Genomic DNA, 25,094 nt, shown 5'->3' with positions numbered 1-25,094 from the left:
AACTTTACATGACTAAGTGAATTCACATCTGAATGCAATTCAAACAAGTATTGATTTGATTTGTACCCTACACAACCAATCAAAGGTATTAATATGCCTCGAAACATTGGTGCGACATGGTGTATGTCGTACATGCCAAAGCGCCCTATCTAAATCGTGCACACCATAAGGTATTGATAGCAATTTACATGTTCGCTCATTGTTTTGGGTTGGATGTTTTCGGCAGAGGTGTGTTTGTGGACTCTGTAAGAGTGACTTGATTTGCAAAGCCACAAAATCCAGGGGATGCCTACGTGGAAGATGTATGATTCATGAAATTTGGACCACACAAAGTGCCTTTCAAAGCCCAGAACAAGCCAAAACGCAACTATGCTGTTCATGAACCTCAAAGAATAGCAAGTAGGTAAAAGCACAATGCATTGGCGATGCAAAGCACGAAGCCCAATGCAGTATGCTGTCTATTCCACATGACGAGTCTCGATGAGCAAACTATAGATCCACAGAGAAGCCCCATCGAACTACTCTAATTTGATCACTTTTTCACCACAATGCTTGCCTGCCTTGATGTGGTTCTTAATATAATAAGCTAGTGTAAGCCATGGAATATAAACATATGATCATCGGGGCGACCCCTTCATCCTATCAGAAACATTTTTGCGACTACCCTGACTTATTCATTTTAAAAGCTTTCCATTGCCAAAGGCACATGATCATAGACTTGCCCAAAATTTTATCTACAATATGCTAAGTTCATCTTTAGCTGTATTGATTCCTCCCATCGGAGTCCTCTGTAGATATTTACAAGTTTTATCTTTATGAGTATTGAATCCTCCTTTCTAGAAATTTACAAGTTTCTCCTTCTTTTTTTTTTTGAGTATCGTGTTACGTTAAACGCTTAGATTTCTCTTGAACACTGCAGTGACTCACTCGACAGAAAACGCGAATGATGAAGACCAATAATTCACACATGCACATAACCTACAATGCACCACCATTACGGCTTTAGGCTCAAGCAGCTTCTACAGCTCTGTTGGGCCTTGCACTACAAATCCCTCTCTGCACTGCTTCATCACTGAGTCGTTACTGAGTACTCGTGCTCACGAGTATTCATTTGCCCTGTCGAAGAAACAAATTAGGGCAAGTCCTGTGTACAAAAATGCCTGGTCGGGTACTTCGCTCAATGTCTTCTTCTGTGATACGCCAATTGCCTCCTCGTTTGAACAATCCTCCTAGTCCATCTTTCCAGGCGGATTCCCCTGAGCTGTTTGATTGTGAGAGGGATGGCAACCATGATGCTGCCGACTTTGCTGCTACTGCTGCTCCTAGAATGCACTAGGGGTGCTGCTGCTGAGCCTGCTCCTCTCCTGCCGTGTAAGCCAGGTGAGTGTTTTTCTGGCAATGGAAAGCCATTTCTTAGTCTCTTCGTCGTCCCTGGTCTTGCCCGCACCAGCTATGGAGATGTGATGCGAGTCCGCATACGAGTCCGCATACCTTTTCATACCGGACACCTCAGACAAGGACCTGGGATACCTCGTCGGCATGAGCAACAGCGTTGCCTCTGAATCCGTTCTCCTGCTGCCGCCCCTCACCATCCCCGCTGCAAGCGCTCGCTTGAGTAACCCCGCCTGCCTCTCGGATGAATTTATGTGTCCACCTTCCGGCGGTTGATTAGCTGTTGATATCAGCTCCATCTCTAACGACATTGCCGGCTCATCGTCAATCACAGAAGCAACCCCGGCGATGGCAGGCGCCTGGCGGCCATCACCAGTATTCTGATGGTAGCTGGAGGATGTACAATTCTGGGAAGGAACTTCCATACGGCCATCGCCTGCATTTCTTGAAGTAGATAGACGCCGCTGAGCATCGCCATTAACTTTGATCATCATCAACCTGTGATCCAATCCGATCAGGAAGGGCAGATGCTGATCAGCCTGCGCGGCTTGCGTGTCTAGAAACAAAGTATCCGAAGGCATGAAATCGCTCCACCTATGCTGGAACATGACATCGGAGACAATGATCCTGTGCCACAAGCGTCGCGCGAACTGTGCATCAAGGTCTTTGTCTGCAATTGCAGTACTTATAGGAAGCGCCAGAGGCCGGTCCTTCTTGCCGCAATCTCCATCTTTCCTGAAGCTTGGCTCATTCTTCCAGCTGAAACTGCGGCCAAGCCTAAAGCTGGCACAAGCAGCAACAGCGGAGGGATCCCTCTCTCTCTCAACGAAGAGCTGCAACGTCCTGTCAATTCCGGCGTCGCTGCCTGCAGATGAGATCCTTCCGGCAATGTAATTGGAAGCTCTTGCCGAGCTTTGCCGTTCTTGCTCCTGTCCAGCAGCTACCTGTATCTTTCCTCCATTGAAGAATTCCTCGACGATCAGCACATCCTCCGGCTCAACTCTATTCCGGCAGAGCGGGCAGGTGGAATGGCTTCCCAGCCAGGTGTCGACGCACTCGATGTGGAAGGCATGCTTGCACTTGGGAAGCAGGCGGAGGAGGTCCAGTTTCTCGAAACGGGAGAGGCAGACGGCACACTCGAGGCCGTCCTTGAGGCCGTGGAGGGAGGCGAAGGAAAAGACGGGGAGGGCGTCGATGACGGTGCGGTCGACGCCAGAGTCGCGGCCGCGGAGGGGAGGGGGCGGGGGGGCCGTATTCATGCCGGCCTGCTGGTCGTGGCTGCCAGCGGCGTTGGCCAAGGCGCCGGCCGCGGCACGCTTGCAGTGCTTGGCGTACAGCAGGAGGAGGAAGGTGAGGGAGAACATGGTGGTGAGGACGCCGATGATGACGGCGATGCTAGGGCGGAAGGAAGCAGACAAAGGATCGAAGGGGACGGGGGTGGAGGAGGAGGTGGTGCTGGTGGTGGAGGTTTGGATGGCGGGAGGGGGGAGGAAGTCGAAGGGAGAGGACGGGGATGGAGGGGGGGCGAGGAGGAGGGAGGGAGCCATGGTACGGCGCCAAGCTTGTGCGGCAGGGCGGGGGAGGGGGACATAAAGAGGTGCAGAGTTACAGGCGAAGAAGCGAAGACGGAGAGAGAGATGCTGCTGGTGCTGCAGCCCGCAAGGAGGACACCCTCTCACGCCTTTTGGCCTGGATTCTCAAATCCGAGAGAGAGAGAGAGAGAGAGAGAGAGGAGGAGGAGAACTGGGGGCAAGAACGTTACGGAAACCACTTTCACGCTTTCTCCGTCCCCTCTCTCTCTCTCTCTCTCTCTCTCTCCTACCTACCCCCACCGGCCTCCGGGGAGGGCGTTTCGCAGTTTTGGCGCGTGTCTTCTTCTTCTCCTTCTCCCCCCCGCACCCCTTTCGTCAGAACACTGTAGCGACACCCCGCCACACCACAGCCTCCCCTCTCCTGCATCCATCATGATGCTCACACCACGATCAAAAAGCTTCCCACGTTCGTAGTACTCAACCCCTACCTCTTGCCGGTCTTAATGCCGTAGTCTTATCACTGTCAGTGGCCCTTTGGCCACCGTCAAATCGTGTTTTTTCCCCGCTGTTTCTCTCTCTCACCTCGAGAGAGTGAAAACTGGCCCCGCAAGCTGCCAATCACATGGCGACAGGCGAGACAAACCTGCAGGCTGCAGCCATCTTCCTCCTCCTATCGAGACGCGAGAGAGACGAGTAGACAGACTGTGGGGTTGGCAACTTATTAGCAAAACCTTTGTGCAGTGTCATGATGAGGTTGCAAAGCTGCTGCTGGTGCTTCGCACCAAGTGTCATAACCGCATTGGAAGTCGCGGATGATGTCATGATTTTTTCATCTTGTGGATAGATCATAGAATATCCTAGAAATTGGCCTTGTTCACCCGGCATCCTCGACTCGAGGGCGCGCTTACTTAGCTCCAATTGTGTTCACACGTCTTTTGGAAATTCAAAACATTTCGCCACCTCCAGCTCGCAGAGTGCACTTGCTTCCTTCCACTCCAAAACTCAACAATCCAACTTGGAGTACTGATGAAATTGGAAGAGGACCTTGCTTTGTTGACTGTCTCTTCCGGGGTAAAGGGGCCAATTAGAGAACGCCAGCCAAGTGATGGATGGTCCAAGGATGCTAGTGGGGTGAATATAAAAGCAATTTATGTGTACATATAAAACATGTGTCAATGAAATGGTTACACTAAGGGCATTGCTACACAATAGACAAGCGTTCAAGTCTGTTCAACCACTAGGCTATTCATGTTTCTTTCAAAGGTGCCCTTAGGCATGTTATCTCATAAGGCTCCTTTTTTACCAAATGATTGTGCACCCTCATATATCTTTAGCCATCGTGCTAATGTAGCTCCACAATCTGGCCATGGTAAACCTGTAGATTTGCCATTGATATAAGTGATTGATCTAACAGATGTAAGGTATTTTACACTTGGCCCCTTCACCTATTTTGTAAAAAAGTTGGGATGAGCACCTGTAGATTTGCCACCAATATAGGAGATTGATCCAACAAATGTAAGGTATTTTACAATTGGCTCCTTCACCTATTTTGTTAAAAAGCTGAGATGAGCACTAGGGCTATGTTGCACAAGCTCCAAGATGATGTCCTCTAGGTTTATTGATAGAGCATCCTCGGATTATTTAGAAGGACCTTCTCTAATGGCCTCTTTCCTTCATAATGATGCCTTTTAGAGGCCACAATTCTACACTAAATTTGGTAGGGCCTCCACATAATTTTGAAAAAGAGAGAAAAAGCTAAGGAGATTTTATTAGAGCTTCTGCACAATTATTGAAAAGAGGGGAAAAGTTAGGTCAAATTTCGTAGAGTTTCCATGTGATTATGGAAAAGAGGGAAAAAGTTAGGTGGATTTCGGCCAAGTTTCCACTTGATTATGGAGAAAATAGAAAAATTTTGGTGGATTTTTGCTAAAGCTTGTGCATGATTGTGTGGAGAAGAGGGAAAATCTTGATGGGTTGCAACAAAGCTTTTATGTATGTATGAAGAAGATAGAAAAAGCTTGTTAGATTTCAACAAGGCTTTTGCACAATTGTGGAGAAGAGGAAAAAGCTCGATGGATTTCAATAGAGCTTTCACATGATTGTGGAGAAGAGGTAAAAGCTCAATGGATTTCGATAAATTCCATGTGAGTATGGAGAACAATAGAACTGCTCAATAGACTTCGACAAAGCTCCCATGAGTTAACTAAAGAGAGGAAAAAATAAAAGAGAGGGATACTTCCTCTAGCTTCTCTTCTGTTGAACAAAGTGTCAATCACAATCTCAACTCAAGCCATCTACCACTTGGTAATTTGCAATTCGACAGCCTGTATCTCATGAGTGTAGTCCATGGTTGCTTGTTATCTACACTTTTGACCAATCTTCAAGCCTTGTCTTTCAAGGACTCAAGCCCCAAACCATCCTCAACCTTCTTTACAGTGACCAAGTCTCCCCATGTGATCAAAGGAACATTCTAAAGGTCTTTTCCAACTGAAGAGGGTGGCTACATAATCTCAACTAGAAGAAGCTTTTAATTGAAGATTATGAGTATACCATCAAATGAGAAGCCCTTAGCTCCTTAGGTGTGAGCCCTAAACTCCCTTCGATTTTAAACCAAAGAAATATTTGAGTTTTGGTTAGGGCAAACCCTAAAGGATAACCCAAGCACTCAAATACCTCCCTCTTCTTAAGCACTTTAAATCCATATTTACCAATTTTCTCTAGGGGTTCTTTATGCCCTAGACAAATGATCTCCATTTTCTTATGACTTATAAGAGAGCCAAATAGCTTTAAAAAGGTTTGGAACAACCCTATGAGAGAATCCAATCGATTTTTCTTAGCTTCAACAAGGTTGGAGGTGTCATCTACAAAACATGTGATGAAAAAGAGTCATCTTCCAAGAGATTCAAAGATTTAAGGGTTCCCCTCTACACAAGCCAATCCAAATTCTTCAACCGTGGATCCATTACCATAGCAAAGAGCTATGGGATCATTGGGCACCCCTACCTTATGTACCTCTTTAATAGAAATGACTTAAAGGGAGCACCATTATGCATACTTGAGTGAAATCATTCACGAAGAGGGTTTTTATCGTGCCCAAAATTGCCTTATGAAAGCCCAAAGCTTCTAGAGACATAAGCATAAACTCCTAGCTTATGCAAGTGTATACCTTATTTTGAGAAGAATAGCTATGTAGTTGCTAGCAAAAGCCCAATCTATGGCTTTGACAATGTTGAATATTGCATGTGTACTAGGGGATTTCCCATCTTTCATATTCTTAAGTGTGTATTCTACTTCATCTTTAGAGAAAGGACTCTCAAGCTAGGCCACCTCCACCTAGGCTAGGTTTGCAATGTAACATTCAAGAAAGTCATGAACCTTGCTATCAGAATCTCAAGCCTTCAAGTAATCCCTGCCAGCAATAGTGGCTAGATACATGTCAAAGGCTTCCATTATAAGAACAATGATCAAGTGCAATGATGTCACAAATGATAGAAAATCTACAATCAGTAGATAGTCACCAACCACCATCATTGGTGTAGACATGGTCAAGCGTGCTACTCTCCAATTTCCACTTTTCTAATGATTTTGCTAAGTACAAACCATGTGCTCTTTTGTAAAGATTGTTGCAACATTTGCCATGCCATGAAGAGATTGTGTTCTATCCCAATTCTATCATTCCATAATGAGCATCCCCCATCCATGCAATTTATCACCATCTTCAATCGTTATATTCCAATAACCTAGTATTCGAGTTAGGGAAGGGCAAGAAGCGAGTTTTATTTTTTTGCGATCCCTCTATTATTATTCCATATAGTTCACTTATTCCATCCTTAGATGTACCCACCTCCACTTCCCCTTCCACCACCACTGCCGCTGCCAGCTCTACCACCACCACCATTATCATTGCCTTCACCACCACCTTCATTCTCTATGTGTGTGTGTGTGTGTAGCTGATTCTCTCTCTCTCTCCCTCTATTTCTCTCCTCTCACACAACACACACACACACACACTCTCTCTCTCTCTCTCTCTCTCTCTCTCTCTCTCTCTCTCTCTCTCTCTCTCTCTCTCTCTCTCTCTGTCTCTCTCTCTCTCGTAACACAAAAATAATTTGTGCTAGCACTTTGGATTGACAGAATTTGTATCATATTGTATTATGAAAGGTGTTTCAACAAATAGTTCTCTCTCTCTCTCTCTCTCTCTCTCTCTCTCTCTCTCTCTCTCTCTCTCTCTCTCTCTCTCTCTCTCTCTCTCTCTCTCTCTCTCTCTCATGTTTGCAATATGGAAACATTTGTACAAGCACTCCAAAAAATCGATAAAACTTGTATTATATTAGATTGTGATATGTGTTGCAATTAACAATTCTCTCTTTACTTTTATATATATATATTACTACATTGACATCTGACAAGTGTACTATTATTCCACAAACTGATAGACAATTATAATAAAAGATTATAATAAATTTGATCATAGCTAACCAAGCGAGGTATGTATGTATTTTCTCAACAAAATAAAATGCATTTACTCTAAGAATTAGCAAAGTCTTTACTTTGTTAGTCATATTATAGGTGACATTGTATCTTTCCAAATATGAGATATAAGTCCTCTACAGTAAGCATGGGTTGTTGTATAAATATGTTTACATTTGCATCCATTCCAAATACTTAATAAATATTTTTCTTTATACTACATGGCTTTAATAATCTCATTAAAAATTGATTTAAAAATTAAAACTCGTTATTAAAACTTGCACATTTGTAGATTAGTTGTTGTGGTGGCAAGAAGGGATATTGATTAGTGAAAATAAATATAAATTTGATACTCAATCAATATGCTTAGAGAGAGAGAGAGAGAGAGAGAGAGAGAGAGAGAGAGAGAGAGAGAGCATCATCTTGATCTCTGATTGTGCATGTATTTGTTAACTTGACGTCATGTTGTTGTAATATTAATATTCTTAGACTATAAAATATAGTTAATACTTCTTTGAACTAATCATATGTGTGTACATGTGTGTGTGCATGTGTTAGGACTTCCAATATACAGTACACATAAATACATGCATACATACATATATATATATATAGTTATACTTCTTTGAACTAATCATATGTGTGTATATGTGTGCACGTGTTAGGACTTCCAATATACACACATAAATACATACACACATACATATATATATATATACATATATATATATATATATATATATATATAAATGAGAGAGAGGGAGAGAAAAATAGTTTTTTAATGATAATAGTTTTTGAATAAGAGAGATATAGAAACAAGTTCTTAATGAGACACACACACATGTGCATGCATACATACTCACATCCACATAGAGAAACAAATCAAGGTAGGTTTGTATAGTGTATATTATAGAACTAAAGACATAGCTTTAGAAAGTATTGCTTATACAAACTCTAATCTACCTTGACTAAGTAATTTATGAATGGTTTGCCTAGTCTTTAAAATCAAAAATATATTCTAGGTACTTTGAATGTAAGGAATTTCAATTTTGAAGCCAAAGAAGGGGGCCCCAAGCATCCCCTTCTTTGGCTTCAAAATTTTCTAGCACTCTCTCCTATAGTACTATTTAGACCCCCTCCTACATTAATAGCCTTGGATCTTACACACATACTCTCTCCCTCTCAATACTACAATATTAACTTTGGGCCTTTCTTACACATTAATAGCTTTCAATTTTTATCAAAACACACACACGTGACACACACACACACTCTCTCTCTCTCTCTCTATATATATATATATAACAACTCTCTTCTATAATACTACAATACTACATTTGGACTTCTCTTATATTAATAAAGTTGGACCTTTATCAAAATACACACACACATTCTCTCTCTCTCTCTCCAACTTGAGATCAACTTTCTCTATTTAAAAGTTTTTGGCCCAAGTATAATTATACTAAAAAGTCACATTTTGATTATAGTTTCAATAGTATAAAAGTTTTTTAAATGTTTTATAAGTCTTTATTTTTTCACATATACAATGCAAAAGACAATAGCCATTATATGTTATGTTAATTATTAGTTTTCTATGTTAGGAGAAAAAAAGTCCCAAAAGAGAGAACTGCTTTTTCTTAATAAGGTCCAAATATTTCAATATAGTTCATTAAAAAATTCTCAATCTATTATGTCTCATATTAAAACATATCATAAATATACACATAATTTAATATTCTTAACTAGTAATTTTTTTATCTCTTCTCTCTCATCAAATATTATTTTAAAACTTTTATCTTATATTCTCTCTCATCAAAAAATTATTTAGATATATATCTCTCTCTTCTCTCTTTCTCTAATGACTCTATTATTGAGTCTTAGTGACTCTAGAGAGAGAGAGAGAGAGAGAGAGAGAGAGAGAAATGAAGATAAAGGCCATGCACAAATACATACATATACATGCATAAAGAGAGAGATGTACACACATGTACATTATTTAATTTATTATTTAAGTAATAATTTAATTATTAATTATTTTTAATTAATTACTAAATAAAAATATAAAGAGAGGGGGGAGAGAGAGAGACAAAGACGAATGAGAGAAGAAGAAAGTGAGATAAATGAGAGAGAGAGAGAGAGAGAGAGATTATGTGACTTGCTTTAACTTTTTTCGGTTGAGAAAGGATTTGCTAGCAACTCATCGAGAAGAAGGTTGCTTGCAACCACTTCTCGAGATGAATTTTTTTTCACAAGTCTCCTCCATTATTTCTTTGAGAGGACTTGTGAAATCCCCTTAATGAGATGGAAGCAACTTGTTAAATTTTTTTCGTCGAGAATGGGTTCAACAAAATGAATTTCATGTCCCCTTAGAGAGATGATTATAAATTCATGTAATCTCTCTCTCTCTCTCTCTCTCTCTCTCTCTCTCTCTCTCTCTCTCTCTCTCTCGCCAAGAAGGGGTTGCCGACAACCCTTGTTCAGTAAAAAAAAATTATGTCCCCTTAGAGAGATAATTATAAAGTCACATAATCTCTCTCTCTCTCTCTCTCTCTCTCTCTCTCTCTCTCTCTCTCTCTCTCTCTCTCTCTCTCTCTCTCTCTCTCTCTCTATGAGAAAACTACAACAACATTTAAGTGAACAAAAAATTTATTCTTCTAGTTCACATAGAAGATAAAGAGATTTTCAAACCAGATGATGATAGAGTCTCAAAAGTCATACAAGTTAGCAGCATGAAGACTTCCCTATAGGCATTACTTGGTATCCTTCTATAGAAGTATATTTGCAATGGTATCTTGTTGATGTGTTCTTTGTATGTAATAGAACTATGAATGGTAGGTTCATGTGTGGGCAATTGGAAAAGGGGATGCAACAAACTTTGCCAAGGAAATGCATAGATTAGGTGCACTTGAAGGAGGAGTAGCTTATATATAAGGATCACCAAATTGAGCAGTAGTGGAATGAGAAGGTATACTGGAGATATTCTATCTTCCTCGACTACCTAAAGGTGAATTCCCCTCCAACAAGAATGCATTACACAAAAAATATGCAAAGAAAAAAATGTGCAAGAGACATAAGGATCTAGATTCCTGGTACATAATTCCACATGTATTCTTTATAATATGACGCTTTCATGTCTTTTTCTAAAGAGAATATGACTGATTGTAGGAAAGTGATACCTCCAGTGCATTTGTTCTCGTAACTCATTCTTCGGTAAGAAGTCAAGGTGAAGCTACAATTTCTAAAATGTTTTGATGATATTGATTGGCCACCCTTTATCCCTACAATGATACTATTTGTGGATGACAATATAAAAAAGATGCAATGTAACCCATCTAACTCCTTTACATATCCATTTACATTTCAAGAAAATCCCATGGATACCATCCTCTTTAAATACATGCTTCCCTATTTGATTGAGAAAAATCTCTTCAATACTATCTTCTTGGAATACATGCTTTCATGCTTGACTGAGTTAGTAGGTTCTCACGAGGGAGTCTAGGAGTTTATTATGATGATGATCTAACATGGCCATGAGACCATTTAGAGACCAATATTCATAGTGCATCACTTAATGGGGTGATCAAAGCACTGTGATGGGGATATCTGGTATATACAATACAAGTTATGAAGGGGGAAGAAAGTGTCTTCAAAGTGTAAGAGTGTACACAAGAACAAAGAAGTTATACATAAATGAATATAGATTGAGTTCTAAAAAGAGGAAGTGCATTAGCATTGTGTATATGTATTTATGTGTGTATCCGAGGACGCTTGGAAACATTTACCTGTGTGTAATGACCATTGCATTCATTTGGGGTCATCCTCTCCCTTATAAGTCAAGGTTTCAGGTCTTTTCTCTCTTAATAAATCAAGGAGAGAAGTAATTCTTTCACTAAGAAAAATGATATTTGTAATTCTCTCACTAAGAAAGACAAGAGATGTGATCCTTTGGAAGTGAGGAGAGAAGTGATATTCTCTTTCTAAGGTCTAAGATGACACAAGCTTTTGTGGGAAGTCAATCTTAAGTTTAAAGCCCAAGGCAATCTAATGAGCTCTCCTTATCTATGGCTCAAGGCGGTTGCATGGACCATAAGTTAAGAGTAGAGTTTAAAAATCTATTTTTTCTTAAAATAGACATGGTGAACCCATTTTTACAATATCTTGTTATAGAAAGCGGACCTCAAAAAACGGCCTGGGTGGGTTGTCAAAAACAATGAGATCTAAAACTTTTGTGTTGAATTTTTTTCATCCAAGCAACACAGAGAGATTCCAAAATTGATTCTACAGAGTAGATCCTGGAACAGCCACATCTTGCATGAAGATCACCCTTTCCAATCTTGGCACTCAAGTCTCTCTCCAAGAAGAGAAGCTCTTGGAGTCTATAAAAAGGGAGGCTCTCTTTGGGTGTGGAGAAGGTAAAGGAAGCATCACTTTGTATGCATCCAAGAGGAGAAGAGAAGAAGCAAGTGCTGCGGAAGCTCTACTAAAATCAAGTTCCAAGAGGAGAAGAAAATGTGCAAGTGCTGAGGAAGCTCTGCTGAAATCAAGCTCCAAGAGGAGATCCCTACACATATTGTATAGGAGATAAGGAGAGACTCAAGAAGTATCAAAAGGTGCCAACTTTCAAGTTGTGCAAGTATTAGCCAATTGTATACCGTGTAAGGAACCGTGATCTTGTTCCCAATATCTACAAGTTAAGAATTGGTTTATGTGTAATGAAGGAGCTTACTCCTTGTCAATAATATAACTCCACGAGGGGCGAACTGGCCCATCTTCGAGTCCCTGGTGTGTTGTCAATATCTCTATCCCTCTCTCTCTCTCTCTCTCTCTACATCTTTCTTTTCTCTCATATGTTCTCAGATCTTACACAACACCATATATCTTTTAAGTATATAAGAAATTCGAGCGTGTATCTCAGATCTTATAACACAAACACTTCAATTTCAAGTATCCATCCTAATAGACATGAGGAGATTGCCACCAAGCCATGGAACCACCAAGAGGAATGCATTATCAATAGACTATGTAGACCCATGGAAAGTAGATTTTGAAAGGTGAGAAGGATCGAAGCTTGCTTAGAAGAGCTATGGTGGGAGAGCAAGAGCAAGAAAGAGAGAGAGACCAAATGGAAACTCCAACAGTCACAATGTGTGACCAGGATTTCCTTATTCAAACTGTCACTAAAAGAATAAAGTGACAATGACGAGCGCCTACCACCTGCACTGTGCAGTGCCAAGTATTGTTAGTGTAGTAATACACGGGCGGCTAGGCAAAGGCACCTTTACCCCCAACAACCTTCCACTTAAAGGCAAATCTATCCCAATGAGGAGTGAAAAAGAAAAAGAAAAGACAATACAATGTACAAATGTACAACAGGATGAGCAAAAACGTCCTCTCATCCAACACCCATCAATCTCCTGAGGAAGGCAAAGCGCTTAATAGTGAGGCTTTTTGTGAGTAGATCTACATGATTTTCATTAATGGAGATCTTGACAAGGTCAACAGACCTGTCCTCCACGACCCTACGTATGAAGTGATATCTCACCTCTATATGGTTTGCATGGAAGACCGAATTCTTGGCTAGTTGAATAGCACTCATAAAATCCAAATGCAGTGTAGGTATAGCGTCAATCCCAAGGTCATGAACCAAACGGCCCAACCATATGGCCTCCTTGCAAGCCTCAATAGCTGCAACATACTCAACCTTAGTGGTAGAGAGAGCCATACACTTCTGAACCTTGGACATCCAAGAGACAACATCTCCAGCATAGGTGAATACATAGCCAGAAGTGGACTTCCTACTATTTACATGTCCTGCATAATCGAAGTTTGTGTACCCCACAACTCATGTATCTTGGTTGCCATAGCAAATACACATATTTGATGTGCCTTTCAGATATCTTATGATACCCTTCATGGCATCCCAATGTTTCTTGCTAGGTGTAGCCATATAGTGTACCACAATAACAACTGCAAAGGTAATATCTAGATGAGTGGCCATCATGCCATACATAAAACTGTCCACGGCTCATGCATAAGGGATTTTGGCCATCTCGATCCTTTGCTCATCTGTCTGTGGTCGACATGTGAAACCTTCACATAAAAAGGTAATGGATAGTCAATAGGCTTCACCTCTTGCATGTGAAAATGCTTAAGGACTTTATGAATATACTCTCTCTGTGATAGGTAGAGTAGTCCTTGATGCATGTCGCACTTAATGCGCATATCAAGAATGTGAGAGACATGTCTCAAATCCTTCATCTCAAAGCTATTCTTCAACTGAGGTTTAAGAGCATCCAACTCATCATGAGCTTTTCCTGCTATCAGCATATCATCCACATAAAGTACCAAAATAAGCAATGAGCCATCACGAGCTTTTCCTGCTATCAGCATATCATCCACATAAAGTACCAAAATAAGCAATGAGCCATCACGAGCTTTCTTCTGTAAAGATGCGGATCCATAGCGCTCCTGTTATAGCCTTGTGACTGCATAAAGGCATTAAACTTATGATACCACTCCCTATCAGCATATCATCCACATAAAGTACCAAAATAAGCAATGAGCCATCACGAGCTTTCTTCGTGTAAAGACACAGATCCATAGCACTCCTGTTGTAGCCCTATGACTGCATAAAAGCATCAAACTTATGATACCACTCCCTAGGTGTCTGTTTCAAGCCATAAAGACTTTTCTTCAATTTACACACTAGGTACTCCCTACCAAGTTCTACAAAGCCCTTATGATGCTCCATGTATATCTCATCATGCAAATCCCCATGCAAGAATATAGTCTTGGCATCCATTTGATACATGTCCAAGTCAAGCTACTCAACTAAGGCCAAAACTAAGCGTAGGGTGGTCATCTTGACCACATGAGAAAATACATTATCAAAGTCAACTCCATGCTCCTATTTAAAACCCTTAACAACAAGTCTTACCTTATAAGTCGGCTTGGGATTTCCAGGGATACTTTTCTGCTTATACATCCATTTGCATGGCAAAGCCTTCTTACCCTAAGACAATACAACCAAATCCCAAGTCATATTATTATGCAAGGATTCTATCTCTAACTGCATAGTCCTCTCCTAGGTGTGACTGTCACCCCTATGCATAGCCTCATCATAGATGAGAGACTCTCCTGCATCTGTAACCAATACATAATGCATCTAGGGCTCAAATGTATTAGGTGAACGTATAGCTCTAGTAGATCGTCTCACCACAGGCTTTGCTACATGTCTAGCATCCTATCCCCCAACACCCTGGCCATGTGTACCAACTACTCCTGCAGGCTGTCCCACTGGTTGTACATGAGTACGTTGCTCCTTCTGGAATATAACCCTATGTATCTCTACAACCTTCTCAAGCTACCTATGCATCTTGTCTTCATGGAAGACTACATCATGGTTATGGATGACTTTCCATGTTTGCGGATCCCAGAGACGGTAACCCCTTTCACCTACATCTCCATAGCCAAGAAAAATGCATTTGACACTCTTAGGATCCAGCTTAGTACGCTTGTCTTTGGGCACATGGGAGAATGCCTCACAACCAAAGATACGTATATGTGCATAAAACACAAGTTTTCTAATCCATACCTCCTCTGCAACCTAGAAATCCAAACCACTGGAAGGTGATTTATTTATGACATGCACAGTTGTATTGATTGTCTCAGCCCAAAAGCTCTGTGGTAGGCCTTCATGGCTAAGCATATTGCATACACGCTTCTAGATGGTTCTATTCATCCACTCAGCCAAACCATTGTTAAATTATACGAGATCTAAAGCATGGTAGATACGAAAGCTATGGGGGTTGAAAGAGGAAGAAGAAACTCATAAAGACATTAACCCTGACAAGACAAATTGTCACACAAGTGAATTGGGTTCCAAGATTGAGGCTTGGACTCATAAAGACAATCTTGTGTGTGGACAGTGACATAAACACTTTACTGAAAAGAAAAAAGTATTATCACTGCATTAGACAAGAGTGCAAGTACAATGCTTTATAGAAATTAAATGATAGCACTTCTCCTACTGTGCATATGGAATTCTGGTCCTAAGCCCTCACTGTTCCTTAGAAAGGGAATGAAATAGGTGTGATTGCAAATATCTCAATACCCCTCCTCAATCACAACTAGAAGTTCAAAGTGTGTAGAGGCTTTAATGAAAACAACTTCTGCAAAGTGTAGAGATACCATAAAGATGCCAAAACTCCAGAGGTTGTTGCAAAAAGGCTAAGTGTGGGTACCATAAACATGATGGATATCTAGAGGCTGTAGCAAAGGCCTCACAAAGTACACAGAGACTCTAATACAAGGCTACTTGAGGAGTTTAGAAGTTTATGTCCCAAGCATTAAAACTAGGCAATACAAGGCTAAAAAAGTATATTTGAATAGAACTGATGAAGTTTATCCTCCTAATGGTCTTCTTCTTCTTTTGCTCCATTTTCTTCTTTTTTAACTATAACTAGATAAGTTTTTAAGAACCTCTTTCTGATGTGACATAACTTCTCGAGGTGTCCGATCCTTTTATAGAAGTCACAGAGAAGCTGGTCCTTCTTGCCTTTGTACATGTTGCCAATATATAATGCATGTTCATCTCTAGAGGTGCTTGGTTTTTTCTTAGTTTTTAGCTTTTTTTCCTCCTCTTACAATGATACCTGGATATCAACAAGTTCAAGGTTTGGCATATTGATTAGAGTTGATACATTGTTATATTCAAGAGGCAAACTTTTAAGTAGAATATCAATACAAACATCTTATTTCATTTTAATGTTGATTCCTGCAAGTTGGATTAGTAGTCCTTCTATGTAAATTAGATATGTGGCAAATGATATGCTAATCTTCATTTCAAGTCTGAAAAACTCAATCAAGAGACCATACTTTGATGACTTAGACTATGCATCAAACAAAGCGTCAAGTCTCTTCCATGTATCCTGTGAAGTATCACAGTCATCCACATGGTGGATATAGCTATCATCTAGCTCCAATTTGATAATGGCCTAAGCCTTATCATCGTTTTTTGCCAAATGACTGCAAGGTCCACATCACAAGGCTTCTTTTATTTTCCAACGGTAATGGTCGAGAGATCCTTCTTCATCAATATGAGTTTTATGCAGATTTGCCAGGTGTGAAACTCGACTCCTTTGAAGCAAGTAGTTGGAGAATCTTTGCCCATATTAGATGGCCGGAGCAGGAATAAACAACTTCATAATTCTCAGATTTTATAAGAGCAAATTACAGTGTGTCAAGAGACACAAGTAATGACCGTGTGGTGTAAAAACTATGTCTAAGTTTATGTTAAACTCGAATCTTCTTAGTTCGGGGTCGTTGGTCTTTCATCAATCTTTCCAAGTTCTTCTCCTCCTTGATTTGATGCTTGAACAGTAGTAATAAAGTTTGGCTATGGCTTTATGGATTAGGGTTTTGACCTAACCTTGGTTTTTTTCTGATTGTGGGAGCTATAGTCGATCATTTTGAAAATTAATATTTTTATTTGAAACAAAGATAAAATACTCTCTTTAAGATAATATATAAGGTTTTTTCTTATATTGTATTCTCTATATAGATTACAATACCAATTCTAAAATTCTTACACCTTATTTTCTATATGGATTACAATATTAAATCTAAAATTCTTACACCTTATGCAATGCTTATCTTGATCCAAATTTGCACTATTTGCATATGCCATCAACATAAAATACACAATCAAGACCATGTATCTACATGAGGCATGTATTAATGAGCCAACCTATGTGTGCAATCTCAACAGAGATTCCAATTACCATCTTCCATTTAACGCATATATTCCAAGAGCATAACCTAAATGTCTAGCCAATACATTTACCATGTGCTAAGTGCATTTTCTTTGAGGTTTAGGCTCTTTATTAAATGTACCTACACTTACACAAGCATCAATCTTTAGATCACTTAAAGGTAATAAAGCTTCCCTCAAGACAAGTGGTCCACCTTTCACAATCCTCAATAGCAAAGAAGGAGCATCTCACTTTTGTCTTACCATCTCACCTAACACCATCATTTTCCTCAATTGGTGTATATACATGGTAGATCTTTTTAATAAATCAATGAACATGAAATGATATAGAAAAAAAAACTTTGGATCTTTTCATGACATGCATGGAATAGTCTGTGGATTTGGTGGGAGAGGGGCTTACCTTGGCACTTCAATAACTCATTGGATACCAACTCACCTTTTACAATGGTTTAATAATTCCTTTCTTATCAAATTAACAACACAAGGGGATGTTAAGGGCAAGTATCAATCAAATGATCAAATTGCACATGACTATTCTCATTTCTCATGATATGGTAAGAGCAATCAAGCTACTAGTTTAACTTGGATAGCATTCACTCAGTGAAGACTCTAATCACAAGGAAAGGTTCAATCTTTGGTCTCTCCAAGTAGATTTAGCTCAGCAAGTGGAAATTAGAAAAAGTAAGACCAAGAATGGAGAAAGCACCTTTTAGTAAGCTCAAAGTGGGATGCCTTTAAGAATCTATATGAGAAGCCCAAGCCTAATGCAAATTCCTTCATCTAATTATCATGCATCCCTTAGTTTATTTTTATCTAAATCTATATACTCACAAGAAGATATGGCCATGCTTGGGTGGTGCCTCTTCAACTGGGTTGTGAGTTTAGAAAGATATTTTCATCTCAATCTCTTTACTCACAAGAGAATATGGCCAAAACTCTGAGCATGAGTGGTTGAACTGAGTCATTTAGCAACCCATGCAGACTTTGAATGGCCAGAACTGAGCACATGAGTGGTTGAACTGTACTTGCTTCTGCCTCCAACCCTCGACAGCATCCTCTTAAACGGAGAGGCACGTTGCAGATCTCACTGGAGCGCTTAAGCACTCCTGGCCTACTCACAATTTGAGACATTCTATTCACGAAGCATGAAAATTATTAATCCTTAATGGCAGGCCCCGTGAACGGTTCAAAGTCTAACAGACTCATCCCATAGCAAGCAGCTACACAAACCGACTCTCTGCTAAGCATCACAGGCAGCCCCTGACCCAGGAGCGACTATGAGGCAGAATAGCGAGAGGAAGAGCAAGGAGAAAAAGAGGTATCATGTGCCCTGAGCAATCCAAGTGAAGAAATGCATCTACCGTAACGCATCACCCACTGCGACGAAGCTCGGGCTGCAAATTCACTGTTGCATCCTTTTCATAGCCATTGCAAGCGTAGAGTTATTCAGCACTTTCATGGCTTCAGAGAGGATGCGCTTCAAGAGATATCAGCGCGAGTCCAATAAGAACCCCAACCCTAAACATCTATAATCTTCAAAACTACCTTACCTTATAAATACGAACCTTGAACCCTAACCCAACACGATCCACAAACCCTAGCCTTCCATGCCCAGGCCGTAGAATGTGAAACTAACGTTCCTTGCACTCAAGGAACGCTATCCCGCTTCATGGCAGCTTCGTTGTCGCAAAGCGGGATGTAAGGAAAGTGAAGCTATCGCATAACAACTTCTCTTCTATATCGCACAGTGGGTAATGCTATCACAAAAACATCACATGCTTTACTCTCCTCTACTCGCAACACCTCTATCTCTCACCCCTTTTACACCTCCCCCCTCTGTATCCACACTCACTCACTCAATCACTCTCTCCCTCCCTCTCTCACCCTCTCTTACACACATGTATAAAAGGCCAGATATGTATTTGTATCCAGGAGTACATAGACTCATATATACATGCAATGACCATGCACCAAACTTATCAACTTGTATCCATACTTGCTTTGCACAACAAATTAGAAGTAGCTTTAGATGATCCTTGGATGCTACAATGAGAAATAACATTGCTACGGTGAAAGGAACCACAAATGAAAGATATATGAACCACACCACAAAGTTTAAGTGTGTCTAAGCATTACATGCAAACTCTCAATATTAAAATAACCCACACAGGTGAAGCAAAGCCTAAAACCAAAGTTTGTTCTAGAGACTGTGCTAATAACCTTGCACCACAAATTCAAGTATCAACAAACCACAAAGTGTCACTCCTTGATTGTGCCTATGCATCTACATCCAAATGTTACAAAATTTTTGAAACTTCCCATGGGGCCTAACCAAAACGAAGCTTTCTTTTCTTTGAGAAATCACTGGAAAATTTTTCACTCTTCAATATAGCATGGCTAGGCAAAGCAAGCCCCATTGCTACTCTTCATCTTGTTGATGGTACAAGGAACATGATAGTCTTTCCTCTCTTTCTTGCACCTAAATTTTTAGAAGCCCACAACATAAATGTAAGCACATCTAACAACCAACAAAGACTACTTAACATTAAAACAATAATACCTGGCCTAACATTCGCAAACCACTCAATAGGCATTGTCATAGGTTGATGTAGCATCACAAAACAATCGAGGTTTTTAGATTCATACATCACCCACCCTCTTGGTACTCTATTAGTGTGAGATCATCGAAACCTCTTATCCTATTCAACTTCATCCATATGCACTTGAAAACATTGAGTATATTCACAATGTATTCCTCCCTCCCCTATTTTATGCCTCTCCTTTGATTGTGACCCCTCTCCTACACAACTTTTACATCTCTCCCTGTCTTTTCACACAATAGACATGCATTTGTATCTAGGTGTATTGAGACTCACATATGTATGCAATGCCATTTAGACACCAAACTTGTAAACTTTACCCATACGTACTTTGCATGATATCTAGTAATAGCTCTATACGATCCTTGGATGTTACAATTGGAAATAACATTGCACCAAACCATAAACAAAAGATATACGAAATGCATATTTTGTATCCTTGAGTGCAAGAAACCATATGCTTGCTTACCATATATTCTCTCTATCCCGAATCTCTTTCACTATTTTTTGCCTCTTCCTCTCTCTCCCTACCCGTCTTCACCCCCCTTCATTTGTGACTCTTCTCTCATATATTTGTTACCCATCTCTCTTTCTCACATCTATCATTCTCATTCCCTCCCTCCTCCCTTGTTATCTTTTTTCTCCCTCCATAACCTCTATCTCTTCCTCCCTCCCTCCCCTCTTTTATCCTTCTCCTCTATTCTATCTCTCACACCTTTTATACCTCTCCCCTCTCTATCCACACTCACTCTCTCCCTCCCTCTATCCCTCTCTCTCTCTCTTACACGCATGTACAAAAGACCAAACATGCATTTGCATCTAGGAGTACATAGACTCATATATACATGCAATGACCATGTACCAATATTATAGTTACATCCATACTTGCTCTGGGCAACAATTATAGAAGTAGCTCTACATGATCCTTGGATGTTACAATCAGAAAAATCATTACTATGTTGAAACAAACCATAAAGTTTAAGCATATCCAAGCATCAAATACAAACTCTCAGCAGTATTATCAATCCACACAGGTGAAGCAAAGTCCAAAACCAAAGCTTGCTAGAGCCGATAACTTTGTACCATAAATCCAAGTATTAACAAAGCACAAATTGTCACTTCTTGATTACGCCTATGCATCTACATCCAAACGCTACAAAAATGAAGCTTTCTTTTCTTTAAGGAATCATTAGGAAAAATTCCATTCTCCAACACAGCATGCCCAGATAAAGCAAGTCCCATTTCCACTCTTCGTCTTGGTGATGATACAGGGGACATGATAGTCTTTCCTCTCTTTCTTGCACCTAAATTTTTAAAATCCCACAACGTAAACGTGAATACATCTAACAATCGACAAAGATTACTTAACATTAGAATAACAATACCTGGCCTAACATTTGTAAACCACTCGGTAGGCATTGTCACAGCTTGATGTAGCATCACAAACAACCGAGGTCCTTAAATTCATACACCAGCCACCCCCTCGGTATTCTATCAATGTGAGATCGTCGAAACCTCTTTTTCTGCTCAGCTTCACCCATATGCACTCGAAAACCCTAAGTATCCACAATGCACCATCTCAATAAAAACTGGAAGTAAAATCTCTAGATTGACATCATTATATAAATGCTTAATGACCCTTGCAAGCGTTCTTCTTATAATATCATGCGTTGTCACTATGCACAAGATACACTACAGTTCCTTTTGATACTCAAAAGCTGGATAATATCCCCAGCTTGGAGTAGGCATTTGCAAAAGTCAAGCAAACACTTATATACAGTGTAGGAAATATATACTCAATTACCACCGAGTATATGCCAACCGAATATAGCACAAAGGCCATTTCACATATATGCCAAGCAGGGACTACAAAGCCATCAAAATTCAACAGATACATCTCTGCAAAAATGCAAGCATATCATTCCACCCTCCAAAAAATACATCTTTGTATGCATCTCTACAAAAAAGCAATGCACCTTATTGCATCTTCTGATACACAATGTTCATCGTGGCATTCACAATGCTTCCATTCTCATCTAGTAAGATCCTCACACTGCATGAGGATTTCACCCTTGAAAATGCAACATACAACTGTCCATGTGTAAATAGTGGTGTCTAGAAGTAAAGACCAACAACAGACAACATCTGGCCTTACGACTTATTGGTCGTCATAGCAAACGCTAGTCGGAACAGGAAATTTCCTCCCCTCATAGTAAACGGAAATTGCAATGTGCTAGGAATAAAAGTGATACTAGGGATGAAAAATCATTCCCTTACATTTGTCTCTATTATTATCTCAGCATCTATCACCTTTTTATTGAATGCCTTACATATCAACCGTGTACCATTACACGAACCTTTTGTTGGATTTAAGTTCCTAAGCATAATAATAGGTGCATTCATCTTTAGCAACAATAGATGGGGAGGAAATCCACCTCCAAGATCTAGTGTATTTAAATACTCTACAGAGTATAAAAATGAGCTATCACCGGTCTCTGCAATTGAATCTGCACTATAGTACTATATAACTTGTCATGGCATCGATTGCAATGCAAAATGATTCAAAGAAGCCATCTTTGTATTTCGCACATGCAAGTATAGCACGCTTGTTGAAATATACTCCAAAGTCTCTCACCGTGGACACTTCACCGTACACACTATCAACCAAGGTTTTGATCGAGTGTACTTTCAATAGCATGTTAAATGGAATATGTAACTTATCACAATTCTCTGTAATACCCACTCCATCCCCTATCCCTTGAATCTAACTAATAAATCCATTATCCATTATACCACCAACGGTTGACATCCTTATATTCCCAAACAACCTTAGCACCTTAACATACTACCATAAATGAGAGTAACATAGTCCCGCGTTAACAATATCTTCACGGGAGTCCTTCATCATGATGGGTAGGATTTGCCTAAAATTACATCCAAGCAAAGTGACCTTTCCACCAAGTGGTTTATCATAGCTCATAACATCTCTTAAAGTTATATCAACAACTTTAAATGCAAACATGTGCATCATGGAAGCCTCATCCCACAAAATAAGGCTCAACTGTCTAAACAATTGAGTAAGATTGCTCTGAACAGGAATATTACAGGTGGATCGATTACATAGATCCAATGGGAGTTTAAACCTCAAGTGAGCAGTACGACTGCCCTATAGAAGCAAAGCAGCAATGCTAGATGATGCTATTGCTAATGCTATATGTCGATCACTATGCAACCTAGCAAGCAAACACTTGTAAAGAAATGTCTTTCTAGATTCATCAGGACCATCCAAAAAAAAAACATCCCCAGAGTTTCCACCAATAGCACCTATAATTGTATTATATGCAACTCTATGTCTGTCATTCAACATTGCCTCCATAGAACACAAACTCTACATTGCTCCAGTATATCATATGCATGTTCATCTTCTAAAAGAGGGTTAGCACACAACTGAGAATCTGTTTGGCGAGGTTCTGGCAATCCATCAAAGTCAGACAATCTTTGCGCATGCTGTCGTAAAAGATCCTGAGGATGCGATAAAGCCATGTTTGATGCCTCTTGTTGTAGAACTGTAGAAGATATATGCACATGCTCTAGCTGTAACTTATACAAAATATCCTCTACCATTGGTGACATAAACCTATCCCAAAGCTGACCAGGCTGCTGCGCAAGCTCATAGAAGACCAAAATTGTAGCAAAAAAAGCACACAATTGGGCACCAATTTGAACAGATGCAGCTTCTTCCAAGCACACAACACACTCATTGTCACCCTCTAACACACCCTTTGTAATGCAGGCTTCCTTAAAGGTGTTGTATACCACATTGCCAATAGTATTCAAATCATCAAAAGACATACATCCTTGAGACATTGTCAAGAGAATTCGCAAGTAATAACGCTCACTAGATATAGGTGGCACAAAGTATATTTGACCACACGTATTTCCACGCTTTCTCTTTGTCCATACCTTTCATTGTGCATTCCACACCCAATACACCGAGAAGTCTTGATACCGAATAGCTTGAGCCTCTGGATGAATACGATTGCACACAAACCATTCTGTAAGAGTAGTTTTCATGATATCTTCATTCTACATAACATCTTATATATTGTTCGTATCTTGAAACACCACAAAATTCTCATCAGGCAAGTGCACTTGCAACCGTTGTATATCAGGCTCTCATTGTGCAATGCATAGTCATATATTCGCCAACATGCTTCTGAAGCAGAAATATACCGTGCATCTAAATAACTCTCGATCTCATCCACTTCATGAAAGGTCATACCATTTAACCTTGAGTTTCCAACATAAAAATTAATGGTTGCATGATCATGTCCCTTGTATATATACTTATACAAATACTTAACAACGCCACTGTTGAGCATGCCTCAACATTTATATGTGCATTGTATTTTTTACTCAAGTAAGGATTGTATGGAAAAATCCATCGATTATCAATAGTATTACCCTCTATTGTGACCGTCTTTCCATCATCTCGTCTTCTATAAACAAGATAGCCAGAGTTATCAATAGTTTTTACATTCACAAAACTCCAAGGGAATTTTTTAGTGCATCGACCATTGCGCATGCAAGGGCTCTTGGGATTCATTGCACTACAAGGACCATCGGCATTGCACTTTGAGATAGTTTCAAATAAAGTTGAAAACTTTGCTTTTTCAGGAAACTCAACACAAACAAATCTATCATAATGGCATGCTTCAAAGGGTTTAAAAGGGTGCTCCAAAATTAGCAAAGTATGAGAGTGCGGTAGCCCCCGCTTTTGAAACTCAATCACACTAACATAGCCTACAACATTCCCAAATAGATTCCTTTTCAACAATTTATGCATCATAACAACATGTTTTTTATGAAAGACTTGAGTAGTCAAATCAAGACAATCATAAGCAATCTGTCCAGGCAACAAAGCATTAGTTATCCCTAACCACTTTGGATTACATGTCATCGTTATAAAGAGATCAAGTTTTCCCTTACTCCGCACTATAGCCATGGCATCTTGATACAATTGATACATGTGCCTTAGCCCACCAATAAAAGAAGATGGAAAAACCACCCTTTTACTAGTAGAGGCACCAATAATTCCCATTGGCCCATCATCCATTACTCCCATCATATCTGCTAAGCCTTTATAGACTTCCGAGCATAAAACCGATTGATTCTGATGACACCAAGCCAACCTACATTGCTTTATACTATAGTAAGTATCAACAATAAATTGTTGCAATAATCGACCCCTTTGCAACATGCACACCTCAGTGTCTTCACACACTTATAGTCGAAATGTATAAAATTGCATTTGAGTAACATAGTCCT

General features: G+C 39.9%; 1 protein-coding gene across 1 annotated transcript; it reads right to left on the bottom strand.

Moving 5' to 3' along the window:
- Positions 1 to 530: 530 nt before the first annotated feature.
- LOC148032565 (uncharacterized) lies at positions 531 to 24,046 on the bottom strand. Its single transcript, XM_087683943.1, has 5 exons — positions 23,919 to 24,046; positions 23,818 to 23,821; positions 23,159 to 23,729; positions 6,769 to 6,843; positions 531 to 3,088 (listed from the first exon to the last, which is right to left on the bottom strand). The coding sequence occupies exons 1-5, from the start codon at positions 24,044 to 24,046 to the stop codon at positions 1,323 to 1,325; spliced, it is 2,544 nt and encodes an 847-aa protein (XP_087540069.1). The 3' UTR covers positions 531 to 1,322.
- Between the last annotated feature and the right edge of the window lie 1,048 nt (positions 24,047 to 25,094).

The sequence above is a fragment of the Lygodium microphyllum genome, chromosome 8, assembly GCF_053477565.2.
Source record: "Lygodium microphyllum isolate KBCC chromosome 8, Lygodium_microphyllum_v1.1.10, whole genome shotgun sequence".
NCBI classification, from domain to species: Eukaryota; Viridiplantae; Streptophyta; class Polypodiopsida; order Schizaeales; family Lygodiaceae; genus Lygodium; species Lygodium microphyllum.
Note: the sequence above shows the minus strand (reverse complement) of the source record. Positions and strands in the feature narration are given on the sequence as shown.

What these genes read in the sequence shown, in the direction of transcription:
- LOC148032565 (XM_087683943.1), bottom strand. Translation starts at nt 24,046, where the DNA reads ATGACCTTTCATGAAGTGGATGAGATCGAGAGTTATTTAGATGCACGG. An exon ending in ATATGATATACTGGAGCAAT is followed by an intron (nt 6,844 to 23,158) that starts GTAGAGTTTGTG and finishes TAGAGAATGAAG; the next exon opens with GTGGTGGTGAAGGCAATGAT. An exon ending in TGGTGGAAGGGGAAGTGGAG is followed by an intron (nt 3,089 to 6,768) that starts GTGGGTACATCT and finishes CTCGGATTTGAG; the next exon opens with AATCCAGGCCAAAAGGCGTG.